Below are 24,401 nucleotides of genomic sequence, written 5' to 3' on the forward strand. Positions count from 1 at the left end.
TTAAATTAACATATAAGTACTGTCCAGTTATTAATATTAAGTAAGCTAAATAAGAATTCAACACATACACGGACAGGATACACTTAAATAGAAAGGGTGCAAGAATATTTGCTGATGCTATCGAGGCAGTGTTAGGTGGGTTGGAAAACTGATAGCTTGGGGGGATACAAGGACTAATAGTTTAACAGTAGCCGTAGGCAGAGGTGAAGGTGATTCTTGCACAACTTCTATTAGAATAAGTAGCGACCTGGAGCGAGGGGTGTTGGGGGTTTCAGGGACGGATGTCAACCATCATGAAACAGGTGGGTATATGGGATGTGTTAGAGTGGCTGGGAATAGGAATAGGTGCATGTATACTTGCATGTATACCAATGCTAGAAGTATAGTAAATAAATTTGATGAATTTGAAGTGTTGGTCAAGACATCAAAGGCGGATATTGTTGGGATATCAGAGACGTGGTGTCACCCAGATATAAGGAATGCCGAACTGGAATTTGGGGAGTACAATGTGTACAGAAAGGATAGACAGGATAGGAAGGGAGGAGGTGTTATGCTGTTAATAAAGAAAAATATAAAATCAAAAGTGCATCCAGTTGATATAGATGAACAGTGCACTGTTGAGTCAGTTTGGTGTGACATAAGCACTGCGAAAGCAAAAATTAGAGTAGGAGTGTGTTATAGGCCCAATGATTCGAATGAGTACAATGAACAATTGTACAGAGAAATAGAGTGGGCTAGTAAATCGGAATGTCTTATAATGGGGGATTTTAACTTCCCAGATATTGACTGGAACTTGTGGGTTGGGCACTCACACACTAGTCAGACTTTTGTGGATTTATTGGATGATTGTTTTCTGCAGCAGCATGTTCGAGAGGCAACCAGAGAAAGTAATACTCTTGATCTGGTTATCAGCAGTGATCATTCATGTATTAGGAATTTGCAGATAAAAGAACCACTAGGTGGCAGTGATCACAGTGTACTGACGTGGGATTTACTTAAAGATTTAATTACCATCAGGGGTAAAGGAAAGAGTTTTTTTGTTTCTGTAAAGGCGAGTACAGTGGTCTCCGACAGTTTTTAAATTCTGTACAGTGGGATCAACTGACGATGTTACCAACAGTAAATTCTAGGTGGGAAGCATTCAAGGAATTAATCGTGGAAGCTACTAAAAGTTTCATACCTATTAAGAAATATTGTTCAAGGTTTAGGCCTAAATGGTTGTCAAATGAACTGAGACTCGTAACAGAGAAGAAAAATGCATGGGATGCATATAAATTATCAAGCGACTCAGAAGCCTATGGCAGATATAAGTTAATCTGTAATCAGGTCACAAAGGAGGTTCGGCAGGCGAAGGCAGATTACGAGAAATCCTTGGCAAAAGATGCTAAGAAAAACAGCAAGGATTTCTTTACTTATATAAACTCTAAAAGGAAGGGGATGAATCTGATTGGTCCACTTGACATCGATGGTTCGACTGTTGATGATCCTGCTCAGATAGCAAAGAAACTGAATGAGTATTTTGCATCTACATTCACACGTGAGGAATTATTAAGGTTTGAAAATGGCAGAAGGTTATCAAATTGTAGCAGGGTGCTTAATGATCTTGTAATAACTGAGAACAAAGTGGAAGAGAAATTGTTGAAGTTAAACGTAAGAAAAGCACCTGGGGTGGATGGGATCTATCCAGTTATATTAAAGGAGGCGGCAGGGCAACTAAGCAAACCCTTAGCCATAATTATGAGAGCACCCTTGGACTCAGGGAAGGTTCCCACGGACTGGAGATGTGCAAATGTATCCCCAATTCACAAAGGGGGATCGAAGGGTGACACGAGTAATTACAGACCAGTTAGTTTAACTTCTGTTCCGGGTAAAATAATGGAGTCGCTGGTTAAAGATGCATTCCAGGATCATCTACACAAGACTGCAGCAATAATTCAGACACAGCATGGGTTTGTTAAGGGAAAGTCTTGTCTGACAAATTTGATAGGATATTATGATGTGGTTACAAAGGAACTGGATGCAAAAAACAATTTTGATATCATATATTTGGATTTCAGGAAAGCTTTTGACACTGTTGCGCATGGAAGACTATTGTACAAATTGGAGCAGAATGGTATTAAGGGTAAGTTGCTACAATGGATAAAAGGATGGTTAAGTGCGAGAAGACAGAGGGTGGTAATCAATGGGTGCTGCTCTTCTTGGACTAATGTTATTACTGGAGTCCCACAGGGTTCGGTGTTGGGTCCACTGTTGTTTTGTGTATTTATCAATGATATTGATGAAGGTATATCAGGCTTAATGTCGAAGTTTGCAGATGATACAAAGGTTGGCAGGGTTGTTAATGACAGTAATGGCAGTCTGCTACTGCAACAGGATCTAGATAATTTGGGCAGATGGGCTAAGAAGTGGGAACTGAAGTTTAACCTTGACAAATGCAAAGTACTGCATATGGGTAGAAATAACCCCAGAGAAACGTACCAACTGTGTGGTACTACACTTAAGGTGGTAGAAAATGAAAAAGACCTGGGAGTAATTGTGCAGTCAGATATGAAGTTCTCTGAGCAATGCAGACGGGCTGCCAGGGCAGGTCATGGGGTTTTGTCAGCAGGGAAAAGGAGGTGATTATCCCTCTGTGTAAGGCAATGGTCAGGCCACGCCTTGAGTACTGCGTACAGGTCTGGAGACCTCATTTTAGGAAGGATGTAGATTTACTTGAGCGGGTACAGAGAAGGGCAACAAGATTGGTGAGGGGAATGAAGGGATCCTCTTACCAAGAGAGGCTTAAGTTCTGCAAATTGCAGTGGCTGGAGACTAGGCACCTGCGCGGTGATCTGATTGAGGTATATAAGGCCTTGAATGGATTGAGCATGCTGAATTCTGATGGGATCCTTCCACTTGTTCAGATTACGAACCTAAGGGGGCATAAATTCAAATTAAGAAAAGACAGATGTAGAATAGATGTGCGGAAATTTGCCTTTAGCCAGCGGGTGGTTAATTGCTGGAACAAACTTCCATCTGTCGTTGTGGAAGTTGATAGCTTGAATAAATTTAAGGAGAAACTGGACAGGCATTTGGAGGGAATGGTGTGATTTTTTTTTTTTTTTTTTTTTTTTTTTGGCTGATGCTGCATAAGCTCATACATTTGCTTTCTTGCATCACATGCCACTACTACTACACTGGCATAACTGCTTGCATTTTCATCAGACAAGCCTAGCGGCTGCGCACCGACAAGAGTAGTCACGTGGTTCAATGGATTTGTAATAACCGTATGCAGTAGGGCACATGATAATAATATATAGATTTTGACTAATCTGTTTTTTATATATATATATATATATATATATATAAAATTCATCGTGACGACTTGTTGGCCACCCCTGGTGTGTGTGTGTGTGTATATATATATATATATATATATATATATATAGAGAGAGAGAGAGAGAGAGAGAGAGAGAGAGAGAGAGAGAGAGAGAGAGAGAGAGAGAGAGAGAGAGAAGTTTTAGCTAAAATAATGTCTACTCCAGTGTTTTCTCTTTTTCTTTTACATCCCCCCCCCCAATTTATTAATTGAGTATCTTTTCTATTGGATATGTCTTGACCTCCACCTGACATAAAAGTACAATATTTTAAACTGTCCAGTGAGAATTCATATTTTGTATTCCAAACCCATTACAGTGTCTTAAATGCCAAAAGTATGACAGTTCTTAAACAGCTTGCAGAGTTGCTTTTTCACCTCATTTAACTATTGGGAATAAGCATGAGGAGCTACAAAACTAACATTTGCCAATTTTGCACACTTGAAAGTATGCCACCTTGCATACTTTCAAGTGTGCAAACAGTGGAAGTATGCCCCAAACACAATTTTTACTATTATAAACCACTTGAATGAAAGATGATCAGCTTATACATCCATTACAATCTTACAAAATGAAACTTGCTCCTAAACTGAATATTAAAGTGTTTACCTTGCTCTTTATCTCTACATAACAATTGGAATTTGGAGGAAAAGAGAACAAGAAGTCTTGCAAATATAGTGCAACCTCCATATACTGCTGCTATGATTGGCCCCAAAACAAATTATGAAAAACAGTGTGTTCAAAGAACTAGCAATTTCATATTGGAAAACGTGAATACTATATGTACTCATATCTACCATACACCTTACTATTGTATTTCCAAGAGAGGAAATTAGCTAATGTTCACTTCGATATATTTATATTCTGTTGCAGAGTAATTTTTGTAAACAACAAGACTCATCAGAAACTGCTGTAGACACCCACCCAGTTTCTCGTCAGCTAGACATGCATTAAAAAACATCAGTGGATGCTAATTATAAACAGCTACCTCTGAAGGGGAATACAGCTACCATTTGTCAAACGTGTTACATTCAATTAATTGTTCAACATTCAATTAATTAATTGTTTACAAAAATAAATTTTTGTATACAACAGCACATGACATCCTTTCTTCAACTAGAAATTACACTTAGGATAGCAAAAGCTGCTAAGGGCTAATCCAGACAAAAACGTTTTTGTCTGGATGAACCAACAAGTAATTTATGGTGTAATAATGTCACTTTGCTTTGACACTAGGCCGGCCGCTAGTTAGTACGCCGGACCGAACCTATTGGTAACTCTCTAGGAGGCTTCCAGATCAGCTAGTGTATAATCTTGCTACCTCTACTCTGCCAGATAGTGACTGGAGGGAGTCAGAGTAGTGTGTATGCAGAGTGCATTGTCGAGGCCACGTTATGTCAAGGATCTGGGTATATTCTTACCAAGTGTACGCCATATCCAAAAATTTTATTACTTCATACAGCATGTCCCATCCACTTTTTCTTACTATTGAATATACCATGAATTATCAAACTAATAAAGCAAGCTTATCTGTGAAAAGATCTAAACCTCCCAAGCACTTCCTAATTCATTTCACAAATATATGTGGTCTCAGTTCTAATCACAACGATTTCCACTTGCAGTCTGCCAAACCCCATGCACTTTTTCTGACAGAATCTCAGTTATCGGTTGATTCAACTACTGCTCATCTCAGATGCCCAAATTATTCGCTGTATGATTCCTTTCGCCTCAAAGGTGGATATGTCCATTCTGATATTCCCTGTCAGAGACTTGGCAATTTGGAATCTCCTCTCTTTGATCTTCTCTGGCTTAAAATCTCTCTACCTCATTGTGTCAAATTCATCTGTTGTCTCTACCGTTCTCCCAACTCCACTAATCACTTGGAGCTCTTTGACATGCTCTCTTTGCAACTTGACTTTCTCCAGTCCAACTTTCCTAACAGTGAGGTAATTTTCCTTGGTGATTTTAATGTTCACAACTCCAGCTGGATTCCATTTTCTAGCCACACCGACCCAGCAGGTCGAGATGCTGAGGCTTTTGCAATTACTAATGACCTAGCACAGATTGTTCATTTACCTACAAGAATACCAGACAATCCTAATCATACAGCCAATACGCTTGATCTTTTTCTCACAAACAACCCTTCTAAGTACATGGTCGAAGTGAGAGGTCCTTTAGGCACTTCAGATCACAACTTGGTGATTGTCTCTTCTCCAATGGAACCTTTATCTCATGGCTATTCCCAACCTCGTGTTGTTTGGCATTACAAGAATGCAAAATGGGATGACCTGCGAGGCTTCTTTTCTTCTTTTCCTTGGTCGGATTACTGTTTCAAAACTTCTGATGTCAATGCTTGCTCAGATCGTGTCAGTGAAATTATTCTTGCAGGAATGGAATCCTTTATCCCACACTCCACTTTAAAATCTCGTCCTTTATCTATACCAATAAATGGTTTCCAATAAATGTGCTAAGGCTGTTCAAGTGAAGAATGTTGCATATCATAATTGGCTTGTTTCTAATTCTTCAGTTTCATTTTCTGCGTACATAAAGCTTGCAACAATTGTAAAGCAGTTATTAATCAATCCAAACTAGAATTTGAACAGGCTAAGAGTAGAAGACTTGCTTCTTGCCCTAATTGTAGCCGAGAATTCTGGTCTGTTGCCAAAGCTATTGGCCGCAACTTTTGCCCATCTCTGCTCTCACCTCTGTCTAAACCAGGTGGTTTGGTTGTCACTTCAGCCAAGGATAAAGCTCACCTGCTAGCATCCTATTTTTCTTCCAGCTCATGTATTAATGATCTTGGTAAAACACCTCCCACCATTCCCAACACACATTCCATTCAATGCCTCCTGTGGTCTTCCGTCGTCAAAAAGATATCAGAAGGATTTTGATGAATCTTGATGCTAAGAAAGCTGCAGGTCCTGATGGTATTTCTCCACTTGTTCTCAAAACCTGTGCTCCTGAACTTACTCCTATTCTTTGCCGCCTTTTTTCACTTTCTTATTCCAAAGGTGTTTTTCCTTCTGCTTGGAAATTTGCTCATATCCAGCCAGTTCCTAAAAATAGTGACAAATCCCTCCCATCCAGTTATCGTCCCATTGCAATTACATCTACTCTTTCTAAAGTAATAGAGAAATCAATTAACCACCAACTCTTAAACTACCTAGAAACCTTCCGTCTGATCAATGATCGCCAGTATGGATTCCATCAGTATCGATCCACTGGTGATATTCTGGCTTATGTTACCCATTTATGGACTAATTCAATAGAAAGGTTCGGTAAAACACAAGTAGTTGCTCTTGACATCTCAGAGGTTTTTGATCGTGTTTGGTGTAAAGGTCTTCTAAACAAGCTTCCATCTTATGGTTTGCCAACTGTTTTTAGTAATCGGTTATCCAGTTTTCTCTCTGATCTTTCACTGAGAGTGATGGTGGATGGCTCTCTGTCTTCTAACGTCTCCACTAATGCCGGTGTCCCCCAAGGTTCAGTTCTTTCCCCCACTCTTTTCTTCTTGTATATTAATGACCTTCTTCCATTGACTGGAAATTCTATCCATAGTTTTGCTGATGATAGCACATTACATTCCACTTTCCATTTTGAGAAACCTTGTCCAGCTCAATCAGCTTCAACTTCTCGAAAATCTGCTACCAATTCCTTAAATGCCGATATTCAGGTAATTCTCCAGTGGGGCAAAGACAACTTAGTTGATTTCAACCCTTCTAAAACTCAAGTCTTGTCTTATATCTTGCAAAAAGGATTCTTCTGCTCCTATGCTTATCTTCAGTGACACATGATTTTTAGACAAAATGATATATCTCTTTTGGGGATTATCCTGACTTCTAATCTCTCTTGGCACAAACACATTAGAAATATTGCTTCCTCTGCATCTAAAAAACTTGGTTTTCTCTTTCGCTCTCGGCGTTACTTTTCTTCCAAACAGCTGCTCACTCTGTATAAATCGCAAATCCGCCCTGCCATGGAATATTGTTCCCATATCTGGGGTGGTGCCCCCAAAACCTCTCTCAGGCTTCTTGATTCCATTCAGAAGAGGGCAGTTAGGTTAATTAATGATTCATCTCTAACAGTCTCTCCACTTGCTTTCTCATAGATGTACTATTTCTGCTGCATACCTCTTCTACAGACTCCAATGAAGATAAAATAGGCCCCCAAAGAAAGAAAACTAGACTTTATGAAAAATTAACCAATGCTTATACAAGTGGTTTCTACTGAAGCATAGAGAAGAATACTGATAAATGGGGTGATTTTGAAAGCATCGTCATAGCCATTTTCAATCCACTGCAGGATGAAGGCCTCTCCAGCAACTTTCCAGTTCCTTCTGTTTTGTGCAATGGCCATCCATTTACTACCCATAAACTCATGAATTTCATCTGTCCATCTCCGTCGTTGTCTTCCAGGTTTTCTTCTAGCTCCTCTTGGGTACCATTCTGTTATTTTCTTAGTCCATCTGTCATCATGTCTTCGAGCTATATATCCTGCCCAAGACCATTTTAGTTCTTTAGTTTTTATTAGAATGTCCTTTACTTGAGTTTGTTGCCTAATACATGTATTTCTTTTCTTATCTAACAGTCTGATTACCAATATAATTCGTTCCATTCTTCGCTGTGTCGTTCTCAGCTTCTCTTCAATTCTTTTGGTGAGTGCCCAAGTTTCACTTCTATAAGTCATGGTGGGGAGTATACATTGGTTCATTATTTTACTATTGGATCACTGCTCAGCTTTGGCTAATGTCCTGAAATCAAAAGATTGTACAATCAGTCTTGTTTTTGCCAAGGAACACAACTGCACTAATTCAGCCCATAAATTAGGGCGTTATTCAAGCTATCAAAGCCTACTATCGTGGTGAGCTACTTTCTGGTGTTGTGAAGTTCAAAACATTTCAGACAAATTGGGATATTGCTCCTCAGTATGTGACTATATTTCCTGAATGCTATCCATCCAAAATTTATTCTTCTCTTGACTTCCAGCCATTTATCATTATTACAGCCAATGACTTTTCCCAGATAAGTATATGACTCCACCTTTTCAATTACTGCTGCTTCAATCATTATATCCCTTTCTGTGGCATACTTGTTCATCCTTACTAACTCTGCATAACTGATTAAGATTTTCCTCTAATTCTTTGGGATCGTAGCTTATGACCACAATGTCATGGTTTAGGTACTCTCCATTCACATTGATTCCTTTCTGCAACCAGTCTAATCTTCTGAAAGATTCCTCAAGGGCAGCTGTAAACAACTTAGGAGATATTGTCTCCTTGTCGAAGTCCTTTCTCAATTTTAAATTTGCTACTGTCTTTGTCTAGTCTAATAAAAGAGGTAGCATTCGAAATCTTCAAAATCATAATATATGGGGTATCTGTGCCTTGTCTTTCCAATGCCCGAAACATTGCCTTATGGTGTATGGAATCAAATGCCAGGCATAATGGTGTTTTATATTCTTTTGCTTTCTCCATTAGCTGTGATATTACATGAAGGTGATCCATAGTTGAGAATCCTGTTCTAAAGCCATCTTGCCCTTTCGGTTGATTCTCATCAAGTATTCTTTTCTAATCTGTTAGTAATGTCCCTTGTGAACAACTTGTAAATGTGGGATAACAAGCTAATTGGTCTATAATTTCTAATTTCTGATTTATCTCCTTTCTTATTCAGCAAAACTATGATTGCATTATTCCACTCCTTAGGCATCACACCTTTTCTAATGCATTTTGTGAAGAGTATTGCATATTTGCATTCTTTATACAATGTTGCATGGAGCAAAAGAGCAGTAGTGGCTCTTTACTTAATGATGAATTTATTTTAAAACTCTGTGAAATTGAATGCTGTGTTTATAATTATCTGTGCTACATTATTGGAGTTTACTGTATACTTTAATATTGTGCCTTAGAGGTTCTTATAAATTTGTTCATTAAAATAAAAGTGGAACCATGTCTGGACATAAGAATGGAAATGCAGCTTCCAGTGAAAATGTGTCTAAAAGACCACACAGATCTATAACATTAGAAGAAAAGGTGAAAGTTAAAAGAATGGAGGGTGGGCAATCATGTCCTACTGTTTGTAGAGAGCTACATATCTCCTCCACTGTAGCAACAGTCATGAAAAATGCCAATAAAATTAAAAAAACAATGGAAACTGCAAGAAGGAAAACTGTTACGACTCTTAGATACTTATGTGATCCTGTGATTGGAAAAATGGAACAGTTGCTTTCATTGTGGTTTGATGAGTTAAATGAAAAAAAAAAACATTCCTCTCATACAAAGTGTTATTTGTGATAAAGCAGAGTTTTTTGATGAAATAAAAAAAAAAGGAAGGTAGTGATGAAACTTTTCAAGCAGCAAACTCAAATTTACAATATAAAATTAATAGATGAGCCTGCCAGTGCTAATGAATAAGCAGAAAGTGCATATCTGAGCACTGTTGGAATAGACGACAGTGCATGTCCATACTCCTCAATTCCCGTTCAAAAACATTCCACAGGGATTCAATTGGATTAAGGTCGGGCAAATTTGAAAGGCAAGCAAGAGGGGTGATATCTTCGCTGTGTTCATTGAACCACTCTTGCACAGTGCGGGCCGGATGACACAGCACATTATTGTCTTGGAAGATCCCGTTTCTGTTCAGGGAAAAAAATGCAACATGGCAGGGTGCACATGGTCTCCTAAGAGCTACTAGTAGTTTTCACAAGTGTGTGAGAACCACTGGTACTGTTGACACACACACACACACCTCACTAGTTAAACGTTGATCCATATGCACCAATGGTGCTGGTTCTTCCCAGCAAAACATGCCCCATATTAAGAAACCAACTTCCTGGATAGTGGATACCATGCGTGATGGGTCCATGGACACATGTTGCACGAGATATTTGGACTCATCCGACCAGCACACTCATTTCTAGTCCTCGTTGCCAACCAGCATGCTGTTGAAACTATGGCATTTGCCGTCGACGATGATCAGCAGTGACAAAAGGGTATCCTTGGGTTGTCTGCTGCAGAACCCCATACGTCTGAGTGTGCGTCATATCATCATTTGGGATAGTTCCCCATATTGTATTTCGATGCACCCGTCATACTTTGACCTGCCATTGTACCCATACAACACGGCACACTGTTTGCTTACCACAAACATCCACTTTGCATAATCATTTACAGTTCTATCTGTGGGAGGTGGTTTGACCCACTCAACACCATTTTTTGTACACCTTAACCACAGTGGGCCATGGGCAACTGACAATATGTGCCAATTCCAATTTGGAAGAACCCAATGCACAAGCTTCCACAATCATGCCTTTTGTAACTCCGTGATATCTTTACTATGTTTCATAACTGCTACTTTATCACTTTTACCATGTGGCATAGTCCATTATGGATGGGGTGGTCATAATTCAGTGATTACTGAGTGTATATGCTTGTTCCAAAATTGTTGAGGTCAGAAAGTGAAAGATGTTCATTGAAACATATGTTAAGCAGATACTAGTATCTAAAGAGTTGAAAGACAAAATGATTGCTGTTCATAACGATGCTTAGCTAACAAATAATTATAGATTTTGTAGTGCATAGGTTTCTAATTAACAGGATTCCAAGCCATTGGAGAATTAGATAGCTCTCCTGGGTAGCACAATTGCTGCCCAGGATCAGGAAAAGACTTGAGATCAAATCCCTTCAATGGTGAGAGGAATTTTTAATGGCCTATTTCATAACATGGCTGAGTTAGTTAGTCTCAAGAGAGGATTTTTTTACAATATGTTTTTTCTTCCGGAAACTCTGGCTTTTCGTTCAGCGCAACAGCAAATCGACCACCTTGCGCCTAAACTTTCCAACAACCAGCCAGCCAGATAATTTGATGTAATATCAGTTGAACAGTATGGAAGTCTGTGGTGCTAAAAGTCAGGGAGATAAACCCTGCAAGCCTCACCCAAGATCAACCCCCCATAGCAACTCACCCATAGCATCCCCCCCCCAAGTTCCTTGTGCTATTGGGGAGGGGGGTGCTATGATGGGATTCAACTTAGACCTTTTTCATACAGGTAGAATGCTTATAACATCTATTGATACTTGTAAGGGTATATTACTTGTAATCATAATTGAACTTTTTCAGAACAAATCTGGTGCTATGTGGGCATGGGGGAACATTTATATTAGGATATACAAATTGCTTCCAATTTGTATATCCAAATACAAATTTTTTTGTGAAAACAGAAGGCCCCTAGGCTAAGCGGCTGGATGAACAACACAACCCCACACTAATACTACACAAACACTCACTAACCTACATAAATCTGGCCTTTACAGAGTTTTGTTTTCATCACATTGCCTGATGCAGAGTTGGGGGAACCCCCGGAGCTGCATCACAATTAACACTACACTATTCATAATCCCTTATCTGGAGGTGATGAGGATTGGGCCCAAATCCTTTGACCCCCAGTTACCATCCCCACAGGTGTAGGCTTATGTCCAAGATTGCAATTGTGGAGAAGAGTAACTACTTATCTCTGACAAAAGACATTACATAGCCTTCTCTGAGTTTGCTCAAAAAAGGTTTTGAGACCAGGAAAAGCAACCATGCTATGACTGCCCAGACATGTGTGACATGTACCAATAGACTAACCCATTGGTGTAAAAACTATGGGCCTGACCCCCAGAGGGGTTGCAGGAAAAATTAAAGGGGTTGCAGCAATTTTTAAATAAAATTAGTTATTGTGTACATAAACGCTAAAAAACCTGTTGTTAAAATAACTTTTTCAATACTGTAGGTGTAAAGAACTTAATATTCAAACGAAGTCTGAGATATGAATGAACCCTATTGCCACTCTTTATTTTTTAGGGTGGTTTCACGTGTAATGCAGGTGGCTTTCTTACTTATTGTCCTTTTGGGTAATACACCTTAATTTGCTTACTAGCTATGGATGTGCAAAAAGCAGCTGACTAGTATGACTTCTCAGTATTACTCAATTGCTGAACCATAATCCCTTCAGCTCTTAATTTGTGCTTCCTACAGCAAAAATTTCTGAAATTGCTTAGAGGCCACAGATGCAAGTCTGCACATATGCTTTATTCTGTTTCACAATTTGGTGCTTTCACGTCAACTTGGATGTGTTTTTCATTCTTCTGCTACTTTTTATATTATTGTTGTTTTTAAGAAGAAAAAAAATATATTTTACCCTGGCAGTTGGGTAATTAGAACAAAACGGTCGAAGAGTGATGACAATGTTGCTACAGATACCTCAGAAGCTGAAAGGGTAAGAAATGTATCATGTGAAATTTTGGATGCTAACGTTATTTCAAGTGTAATGCAACCACCAGTTTCTGATAGAGAGCCATCATATTCCAAATCAAAAAGAATAGAAAATATCAAGAATTTATGAAGTATGGCTTTGTGTTGTTAATGATGAGCAAATGTCATTTGTGCATAATATGTTACGAAAAACTGGCTAATGAAAGCACGAAACCTATTAAATGAAAAAGACACTTACATACGAAACATCCAGAGATAATGAAAAATACTGAATCCTTTTCAAAAGACATGCTGAATGACTCCATACAAGGGCTGAAATATTTCATGAAGAAACATGCGGCAGTTCCTTGTAAAGCTTTAAGCGCATCGTTGGAAGTTGTATATTTAATACGAAAAAATTTGAAATCACACTTTTGCTGAATCTCTTGTTCTCACTGCTGCTATAAAAATGATTTCAATTATGCATGGAGAAAAGTACAGCAACGATTTAAATACCATTCCTCTATCTAGAGACAGTCTCGCTGCATATTACAGTTATCGCGGACAACATAAAATTCAGTTTATTAAATCGATTGAGAGAAGTCCAATATTTGCAATACAGTTAGATGAATCCACAGACATTTCAAACCTCAACTTATTGTATATATGAGATACTGCTACGAGGGAGATATTTTAGAGAATTTTCTATTTTGCAAAGCTTTGGAACTAAGAACGACGAGCGAGGTTTTTGATGTTATATTTTCTTTCAAACAAGTAATCTAACGTGGAACAACTACTTTGCGATTTGTACTGATGGTGCGGCTGCATTAACAGGATGAAATAAAGGTTTAAATGGCAAAGTAGAGGAAATTGATCCAAATATAGTTTTGAATCATTGCATTACACATAGGGAAGCATTAGTAGCAAAGGAAATGCAAACTGATTTGCACAAAGCTTTGAAAGATGCGATAAGTGTGATCAACTTTATTTAAAAAAGGAGAGGCTTAAATAGCAGACTTTTCACAATTCTTTGTAATGAAATGGGATGAAATGCTTCTTTTATATATGAAAGTGAGGTGGTTGTCCAGTGGTAAAGTGTTGCAACATCTTTTTGACATCAAACATGAAGTTGTATTGTTTTTATTAGATGTCAGAACCTTGCTCAATTGTTTACAAATCAAAAATGGCTTGGAGAGCTTAGTTCCCTTCGTGTCCCGAAATTACCATGCAACGAAAAGGAAGGTCTAATCGACTTGTCGTCTGACAAAGCATTGCATGCTCTTTTGAAGATTACTTGGGGGAAATTTTGGCTTTATCTTCGAGACGTGTATCCAGAATTATTGAAAATGGCAATACAAAAACTGCTACCTTTCGGGTAGCAATGTTTGTGTGAGGTTGGTTCCTCAAAATTAACAACTATAAAAACAAAAAAGCATTCCTGACTTGATCCAGAAGATGACATGAGATTAGTAATTACAAACATTGTGCCAAATATGGACCAAATATTACTGGTTATTCAGGCTTGTCCTTCTCATTAATGGTTTTATTTTGTAATTGTTCATTTTTTATTGTTTTGTAATTTTAATTGAAGAATGAGAATTTGATTTGTTGTTTTTGCTGTATTCAATTGAAATACTAAACGATTATTTTAATATGTGAATTAAAATAGAAACATTTTTTTATTCCTTTCTCGGTACTCGAATAAAATTTTCTACTACATAATTTATAAAATGCCATTTTTTTTCTTCTCTAAAAATCTGGTCATCCTACCTCTGGGTTTACATTGAGGGGTTGCAACAATTTTATATTTAATAAAGGGGGTCACGAGGGAAATAAGTTTGCGAGTCACTGGACTAACCCAAGTGAGACTGGCCTGTTAGATTGTATTTCCCACCCAATGACAATGTATAAGTTAGATGTTGACATTTTTTAAAAATAATATCTATGTTTATATGTATTAGTGGTTATAAATGGGTATTATTCATATTTTTGTTTATTCATATATTATTCATATAATTGCATATACACTGGTGTGCAAATTTTTAAAGACCAGTCAGGTTTTCACCTGTAGCTTCTCATAAGAGTGGCCTGGATATGGGAAAAGCATACCAAAGAAACCTCGTGAGGTACAGAAATGATGAGGGAAACAGTGCTGACACAAAACAGTACAGAGGGACTTTATTGAAAAATGGCAACTCACTGGCTGCCATGATACAGATGCATCACTGCCAAAGATGGAACAAAGGGAAGAGGTGGTCCTGAGTAGTAGATATGGCCACCCCTAATGTTGATGCAGGCTTTGCACCACCTGTCCATACTTAGAACAGTGTTGTTAAGTTCTTGCGGTAACATCATCCATTCCTCTGTCAGTGCCATCTTCAGCTGGTGAACATTTTCTGGTGGGTGTGGACGTGTCACTAGGAGCATCCCATGTGTGTTCAATGGAATTTATATCGGGGGAACAGGCAGGCCAATCCATATGAACAATGTCCTCACTTTCCAAAAGCATATGAACAGCTGCAGTGCAATGGGGTGTGGCGTTATCATCCATAAAACAAATTCGGGGCCAATGGTACCTCGGAACAGATGCACATGGGGAAGGGTTACCTCAGTACAGTAGCATGCACTAGTTACAGTACCACCTTCCAGTATCTGGAGTTGTGTACGTCCATCCAAGATAATGCCTCCCCAGATGAGAACACCTCGACTCCCATATCAATCCCTTTCAGTGATGTTTGTGGGGTGAAACTGTGTGCCAGCCTCTTGCCAGATGTCCAGAATTGCTGCTGAGACTGAATCTACTCTCATCAGTAAAGAGTACCTTAAGTAAAGATTTTGTGGTTGTAACCTTTAGAAATAGTGTTGGTCCTTAAGTTTTGCACTCCAGTTTATTTTAAGGAATGAATGGTTCACGTTCGGGAGTTTGAGGATGTTTATATATATCATAGTGTGATTTTTGATGTTTATATGTATCATAGTGTGATTTTTATTTTATTTTTTTCCTTAAGTATGTGTATTTTGTGAATGGTTAGATGAATGACAGTTGTGGAGCACTCTATTGTGTCTGGATTGCCAGATATGATGGAGAGCTCTTGCCTGGGTTTTCATTCTTGGAGTATGTAAGATCATTGAGCGATGGTATGACAATCTATGCTTTTTTTGCAGCTCTCTGTCATGTCTACATTGTCAGACGTGACAGAGAGCTCCTGTTTGAGCATTTCATACTTTAGTGTATGTAATAACTATAAATGGCAGTCTATGCTGGTTTGCAGCTTGCATTAGTATCGTTTTTATCGTATTTCTTTTGTAACACTTTTCTAGATAAGTTACTAAACAGATAAGTTATATGTTTATAATTATTTTATAAGATAAAATAATAAATTAAATAATTAAGATAGACAGGTAAAATATGTTATGTCTGCTATTATAATCCTGAGTACAAATTATAAATGGGCACATAAGTGTCTGCTTTGATATACTGGATGCGTGTGTGAGAAATAGAGAGAGAGAGAGAGAGAGAGAGAGAATGTGTATGTTAGTATGTATGATGTTTGTTTGTTATTTGGTTTTTAGGAGCATTAGCAACTAAGGCCATATTGCTCCGGGATAGGCAGTGGTCATTCCCTGACCTTTCCGCATCCTCCGTATTTTGTGGTGACTGGCTCGAACCCCAGTCTAATCAAGAAGCGTGTGCTATGCACTGCTGCTCCTTCCCACCTGGCTACGGAGGCGCTAGTATGTATGAGTCAATGTGTGTATATTTATATATGTGAGTGAATGTGGGTATATATGTCAATATGTGTCTTATACTAGGTACCAGCAGAGGTTAGTTTTGCCACTTAAGAGAAAAATGAGTCCTTTTACCTGCAAAAAAAAAAAAAAGTGCACATGCAATTTGAGGTACTGTATTGATTGGGATAAGTGTGTGAAGATGAGGAATAAATGAGAATGTCCTGTAATTGGTATCTTTTGCACCTTGAATATTTATTAAATAAATTAGCTATTCTTGAATGTTAAGTTTTATACACGTGAGTGAATGTCAGGCTACCTGTATAAACTATGTAGTGACCAAATTAGTATTAAAAAAAGTGGTCTTAATTATTTTTATATTTAGGTAGCACCTGTCTTGTCTGTCTGTGTGATGATGAAAGTAAGATGGTAAATGTGTGTTGTATGCTGTTTTTCAGTCTGCCCCTAAGTGTGTGTGTGTGTGTGTGTGTGTACACACACACACACACATATATATATATATAAAAATGGTGGGAAAAGAGTAATTGTGTAAATTTATGACAGGTGTGCAGTTAGGCCGAGTGCCTGTAAAGTGTATTGTTCTAGTAAAAGTAAAAAAAAGTAAGTGCAGCCATTATCAACCCACTGCAGGATGGAAGCCTCCTCAACAATTCATGCTGAGGGAAATGGACCATAATCTGCCACGCTGGTCCAGTGCGGGTTGGCAGATCGACTGTATTCAGCAGTCAGGGGCTTGGACCCCGGTCTACTCAAAGAGCGTATGCTACTGCACTCCCACTCTGACCACTCGGCTACGGAGTGATCTTGTTGTTCTAGTAAGCTCCCCCAAGTTGGAATGAATTGGCAGCAACCTACCAGAGTGAATCCCCCTGCCTTGCCGCCATGTCCCTTCTTCTGAGGCAAGACGTGGGATTTGCTGACACACCAGCTTCAGCTGGCTGGACCAGTGTGGGATTACTAGACAAGTACTGCATGTCCACTGTGTGATCACCCCCCACATAGGACATCCTGGCCTTATGATTTTAACCTACAATCCCTGTCTCCCTTCCCCACCTCCATCCTAGCTTTTTCTGCCTGGTGAACTCTGCTGCCACAAATCTTTTCCTGCTCTTAACAGGCCTCCCCTTGTGGAGGATGGGCTCCTTCCACAGGGGTGCCCCTCTATCCCTTTAAGTTATTTCCAAGTGGAAAGTCTTCCTGTCATCCACCTGTTCCTCTCCTTCTCATCTGTCTCCCCATTTCACTTTCCAGAGTTATTTTATTTTACTTTTTTCCTGGGGCCCCCTCCCTTGCAGGCTCAGATGTCATCCAGGGTTCACCCTACTAGAGACCTTTCTGTGTCCTACTACACCTGGCCTACCTCCCCGGGGTTGAGGACTGGCAATGTGGAGTCCCACTAGGGAGCCCCCTATGGCTAAATGGCTAGAGAAACAACAGACTACAACTGACACTACCTCTGGCCTTTACAGAGTTTGTACTGCAGAACAGTTTACAAACTTGGAGTTGGGGCATATGGTGCCACTTGACAATAAGAACTATACACTCTGTCCACAATCCCTGACTACACTAAAACTTCACTATCTCTGGCCTTTATAGAGTTTGTACTGCATCCCAGAGGTTACTCTGGGGGGGGGGGGGCATAGTGTATAGTGTTGTCGCTTGACAAGCAACACTATGCATAATCCCTTATGGGATAGCATCACAGATGCCAGGCAAGAATCGATCAGTTGAATATCTAGTGATCACAGTAACCTTACAGTATTAAATGTCACAAAATAAGACATTCACTTATGTTGTGCTCTCTGGGATTACTTGAAGTGGATGAATATCCATTAAGTAGTGACTATTTTACAGTAATATCTACCTTATTAAATAAACACCCATGCAATTTCACATAAGTAAACTGGGATAGTTATAGCAAGACACCAGCTGTTATGATGTTTACTTTTTCACACTCCTTCAGAGGCTTGATTTAAGTAACCTCCTTAGAAGTATTATCAGTCTTTCCCCCCCCTCTCATCTGCACTACTTTTAAAAAGCTAAATCACCAATAATAGTAAAAATTAAAGGATCACTTTTGGAAACAGAACCCTCCCTGTGATGGCTCAGAACAAACTGCCTACAGTACTGATCAATCACCTTGAACTTCCACGTGTGCAAAGGATTAAGTTGTGTAGATAACTTTATTATTATCATTAGCCATATGGTACAAGGAAGTCTGAAGCTTATACTGCACCAGCCAAAAAAAAAAATTTCTGAATTATCCTGAGAGAGAAGTAGAAGGGAATCACCAAGAAAAAGAAGAATGATGACATCGAGCTCAGGACCCTGGGTGTGCCAAGCCCATCCCCAGGTGGCTGAAGCCTTGATACATGTTCCGGGTAGTTAAGAACAGTTGCTACTGTTTTGTTTATTAGTATTATATATCTAGGGGATTTTTTTTTTTTTTTTTTTTGCCAAAACTGCTATTTTATTTGGTCAGTACGTATCACTAAGGTTATGTATTTTGTACTGCTCACAACTTTTTGTTTATTAAAAAAAAAATTAAACGCTTTATTTTGAACTAAAAATAGGGAGTCTGTTAAAACAGGCAAGTTGCTATTTGTCCCACATTATATTTTCAGTACCTGCATAAGTTTCAAATGGGGGAAATTGTCTCCCAAATCATCCCCTCAAGTTATGCAATAGATCAGTAAATATCTTTATGGCCAGTATTATTAAAACATTTTTGGTTATTTTTTTTTAACATGCCTAATATATGATCTTATCTCTAATGCTTTTATTTTTTTTATTTCCCCCTCTATCAGGTGCAGGTGCTGGAGCTGTGTGTGCATCCAAATCAGTTGTTACAACATTTGTTACATCTATGAATGCCGCTGCTGATGTTCTGGCATTGGCCAAAATTGAAGTTAAGTTGGGTGATATACCCGAGGGTAAGAATGCAACCTTTAAGTGGAGAGGTAAGCCACTTTTTATTCGTCACCGTTCTACAACTGAAATAGAGCGTGAAAGCAATGTTAATGTCGCCTCATTACGTGACCCACAGCATGACAGTGAGAGAGTCCAGCGTCCTGAATGGCTTATTCTTATTGGAGTATGCACACATCTAGGTTGTGTTCCTATTGCAAATGCAGGTGACTTTGGTGGCTATTACTGTCCTTGTCATGGTTCACATTATGATGCCTCTGGACGAATTAGGAAAGGTCCTGCACCTTTAAATTTAGAAATTCCAACATATGAATTTACAGAACAAAACACAGTTATTGTTGGTTAATAAAAATTCTTATATTTGACTAAATATAAATTTTGGATAGTGGATAATGAATATGGCTCTTTAATGTATAGTATATTTAAAAATTAGAGGTTGATTTATATTTTATTGCTTACTCCTCTTCCTTGAAATAGAGTTGCAGATTTGTATAGTAAACTGGAAATAAATTCATGGCTTAAATTCAGTTTTATTTCCATAATAAGGAAAATTACAAATTTAGATTCATTGTAGCATTAAACTTTTCCTTTAATGAAATAAATAAATAAATATTAAGTTCATTCTTTGGATTGTAGCCTTTCAGAAAATAAGGACTGCATTGTGAAAATACAGTTGCTGTTGGATTGATTTATTGCATTGCAATAGCATATATGCTCATGATCCAAAACATTATGACCCCACCTGTCTCCATGAGTGGACACATCCCACAGCAACTAGGAGTGATGGCATGTGTAGTGCCTCTCAGTACAAAACTCATGCAGTGGGGAAAGGGAAGGGCCTGATGGATTTTGAATGGGTGAATGATTTTGAATGCTAGGAAGGTGGGAGCCAGCGTCTCAACAACTGTGTGCAATGTAAGTTGTTTGAGGGCCACACACACACAAACCACCCAACATCCTGGGATAGGGAGACCACCACTGGTTGACAGTCAATGTGACTGGGAGTTGGCATGTGCTGTCCAGGCAGCTGCTCTTGCAGATAGGTTTATGTAGGCAACATGTTTGGACATTGGATGACTGACAAAGAGTTTCCATGTCCATCATATGATGTATAGATGTGTTTTCAACAGTGAGCAGCTGCAACCAGACTGCATGGTTGGATGAAACAGGCCAGCGGTGGTGGTATCATTGTTTGGAGGAAGTTTTCATGAATATCACTGGATCCCTCTGAACACACCTTCACTGCCCAATCCTACCACGGCATTGTTTCAGACCAAGTCTTGCCCTACATGATGACTATGTATGGTTCGAGGATCGTGTCCAATCATTTTATGTTCTCCCCTGGCCAAAAAATTCCCCTTGACATCAATCCCTTGGAAAATATGTAGGATGCAGTGAAACAACATTTGTCAGTGTATGCCTGTTACTCACTCCAGGATAGTTGAAGACACCTTCCATGGTCTTTTGGAATTGATGCTACACCAGGTGCAGTGGTTATCATGGCAAAAGCTGGCCCAACATGCTGTTAGGTAGGTGGTCATAATGTTATGGTTCATGAATGTATAAAGGGGGTGATGAATTCCCAATTGGCACAAAAGTTGACTAAAATTAAGCTTGTTAGGCAATCTCTGTATTCAGGATTATAACAGCAAGTTCTTTAAAAAATTGCCATTGTTTGGAGTTAGATGGAATAAATAAACTCCAGTGTAGAGCATGTATGGAATTTTTTTTTTTTTTTTTTTTTTTTAATGAAATACAGGTAGTTCTGGACTTTACAAGTTAATTGTTCCTAGCGCACGCTTGTAAAGCGGGAATTTACTTCACATAGACATAAGGTTAAAAATAGGGGTTACGTTCTCAACAATGAAATTAGTTAGCTAATTAGTTTGTTTAAACAATGATTGATTTATCTAAAGAAATGAAAATGCAGCCTGTAAAATCAAGCAAATTATAATAATAGAGAAATTATTTTCGACTTATAAATGTTAAAGAATGTTTATTCTTCATCATCGACTAAATGCACACTTGTTGATTACTCATTATTGGCTCGGCACTCATTGGTTTGGTGCACAAGGAGTCGTCTTCTTCAGAAATGTTTCAAGAGGCATTTGTTTCCAAGATAATCTCTTTTAATTATAAATTTCACTAATGCATGCTTAAGTTGTTTAATGGCACACACAAATTGCAACTAACATGATTAGCGTGGAGTCAAAAGTTTATGAAACTTAAAAAAAAGGAATGAAGATTCTGAAAATTTATTTGTTTTTTATATGATTAAAGATTTCAATAAAGGGGAAACATGTCACCATAATAACGTAAAAAACCACACAATTCCAGCAATCGGTATTTTCACAAATGCAAGAAGATAGAGTTTACTACCTGTAGCCGAGTGGGCAGGAGTGGGAGTGCAGTAGCACACGCTCTTTGAGTAGACCGGGGTTCAAGCCCCTGACTGCTGAATACGGTCGATCTGCCAACCCGCACTGGACCAGCGTGGCAGATTATGGTCCATTTCCCTCAGCATGAATTGTTGAGGAGGCTTCCACCCTGCAGTGGGTTGATAATGGCTGCACTTTACTTTACCCGTTTATAATTGCTTGCAGTAACAGAAAAGACCAATAAACCAGAAAGTGCAAATTGTTTTTATTGTTTTATGGTCGTGACCTCCAGAAATGTGCTTTAGAAAAATATCACGTTTAAAATTGATTCTTATAACAGAACATATGATAATGATGAAAGGGTAGTGCATTTTAATGATTTGAATTGGTAACTAATACAATTTACAGACCATGCTCACGACCTTTTATATGGCCTTAAAAATGACATTTTAGAGAGATAAATAGCTTAGTTATACGGTGAAAATTTCAACTTCCGAGATCTTGAAACGAATTACCAAAAAACAATGTGTTATTGGGTTCACATTACGATATTTTAACGATACAATGGTGTCTCTGGAACTGATTAATAAGCTGGGTATACTATACTGTATAGCTATGCACGTGGTTTGAAATTCGTTATTTATGAATGTTTAATGTTCATATTTTCAATTTTGTTGATACTTTAGGGGGGAGGAACTTGTAAACACGAGAAGTCGTAAAGCGAGAACTGCCTGTAATCGTAATTTGAAGCTCCTACGAAGCAAGCCATTATTTGAAGAAACAAATACAAGATGTAGATAATTTAAATACCACCATTATGGACATCTTGTATTTGTCCAGATTGAATGTTATAGAGGATGCAGAAAAGAATAAAAATTATTACCAGGATGACTAAAATCAGCTATATAGGATGATTCATTTGAGTTTTGTTCTTCTTTACCCTGGTTGAACTAAACCGACTAATCTCATTGCTCAAATCATTTCTTGAGAATGAAATTTTTTATTCCTCACTGTCTTTGTCTAAACTGACTTCCTAAATGACTGAAGTGAAACTCCAACTTCCTATTCTGTTCCTAAAGTATTTTCTTTTTTTTATTCACCGATACAGCCCCCTAGGAAACTAGGAACTTATAGCCTCTTTGCAACTCTTTTTGCAATCAATATACTAGCGGTCCACTAATCAATAGACTGTCACATTTTGGTGTCACAATCTTTTTATTTGTGTTTGCATTTATCCTAGGATCACAGCCAGCCTGGTTAAAGTTGACAATAGATGTATCCTCTGTGGCAGTAAATGCATCACCACTTCTCACTCTTCTTAAAAGTTTTGGGCTCAGATACAATTAAAGATTGAAGGAATTCTTAATAGCTTCTTTATTTGGGGTTGCATGTATTACATTTTATATTTGTATTAGGTCTTGTGTGCCAAATACTGAGTATTTTAGTGTATTTATAGTTTTGTATTCCTTTGTATCTAAATTTAATATTCTGTTTTAGATTAGGTAGTAATAATAATTTATCAGTTTTAGAAATTGGAAAACCTTAGTTATGTTGGCTTACTGAAGACAGTAAAGCTTGGACAGTCCAGTAGAAAAGGTTGGACTGTTCGCATCATTTCACAGTCAGAGAATTTGGAGGCATTGGCTGATTGTGTTATCAGATTTGGTTTTATCTCATTTACGGATGTTGACCCCCCCCCCATGCTCAAGGATTCTCCCTGTTGTGATAAGGCTAGCTAAAATCTTCATTTCATCCTCAGACTTGAAATGGTTAATCAACTCCCAGACTCCTGCAATAGAACAGGATGATGGCCTTAAAACTGGTAGCTCTTTCATCCTAGATATCTTGACAAACCACTACAACCAAATCCTCACTCAAGCTTTTGTTCCCCCAGACTGAATACACTGCAGGATAACTATTCACTCCCCCTTGCTAAGCTTTTAGGGATTATCCTTTTGAAACCACTTTCTATGTAAATTTTTGATTCTAGCTCAATACCCATTCACCATGGCATCTTCAACTGAACCATGCTAAGGTGTCTTCTTCAGCTCGTTTCCATAATTTATACAATGTGTTGAGGGGGGCAAGCATCTTCGCTGCTTCTTCCTTGATATCTCTGCTCCTGAACTATTACTGCATCTAGGGATCCACTGCTAAATGTAGTTTAACAGTTACTTTATGATTATTTTCCTCAAAGAAGGGGGAGATCTCTTGGCCTCTGTTCTTAATTATATTTTTTTTCAAGTCACCCCAGCTCTTAAACCGATGACATTTTTCTGGTTTTACTAGCCCCTTCTGTTACCATCAGTCTTCTCAGTCCATTGTGTATGGCCCAACTTATTGATGACATCCTGGGGTACATTGAACTTTTTTGGTTTATCTCCACCATTCAAAGACCCAATGCTATTTATCCAAACCATATTAAATTTACAGCTGGATTGTAAACTTGTTTTCTCAGGTGACTGCACAGTGCTTCACTCTACTTCAGATAAAGTAAGGATACAAGAGTTGTACATTAAAGCATGGGGGTAAGGATATATGGAAGACTGGATACCTTGCCTCAACTGATTGTTATGATTTCAGTGTACTGCAAGTTAAAATAACATTTCTAGCCAGAGTACTATTCTTTCCCATGCATGATTCAGTGAGAACTCCCATAATTTTGGTAATTAATGAAATAGACACTTTTATCACAGGAGAAGGTATAAATTATTTATTGAAATGTTATACTTTTATCTAGACCAGGGGTCACCAAACTT

General features: G+C 38.3%; 1 protein-coding gene across 2 annotated transcripts in view; it reads left to right on the top strand.

Annotated features, from left to right (window-relative positions):
* Nucleotides 1-19,787, top strand: part of RFeSP (Rieske iron-sulfur protein) — a 37,760-nt gene extending 17,973 nt beyond the window's left edge. For both annotated transcript variants that reach the window (XM_090376926.1, XM_090376927.1), the window contains one exon: nucleotides 19,144-19,787. In XM_090376926.1, coding sequence (XP_090233052.1) covers nucleotides 19,144-19,610 — 467 coding nt within the window. In that variant the 3' untranslated portion in view covers nucleotides 19,611-19,787. The remainder of the gene's footprint in view (nucleotides 1-19,143) is intronic.
* The last annotated feature ends 4,614 nt before the right edge of the window (nucleotides 19,788-24,401 follow it).

The sequence above is a fragment of the Mastigoproctus giganteus genome, chromosome 7 (genome assembly GCF_048544385.1).
Source record: "Mastigoproctus giganteus isolate SK-2022 chromosome 7, ASM4854438v1, whole genome shotgun sequence".
In the NCBI taxonomy this organism is placed as follows: domain Eukaryota; kingdom Metazoa; phylum Arthropoda; class Arachnida; order Uropygi; family Thelyphonidae; genus Mastigoproctus; species Mastigoproctus giganteus.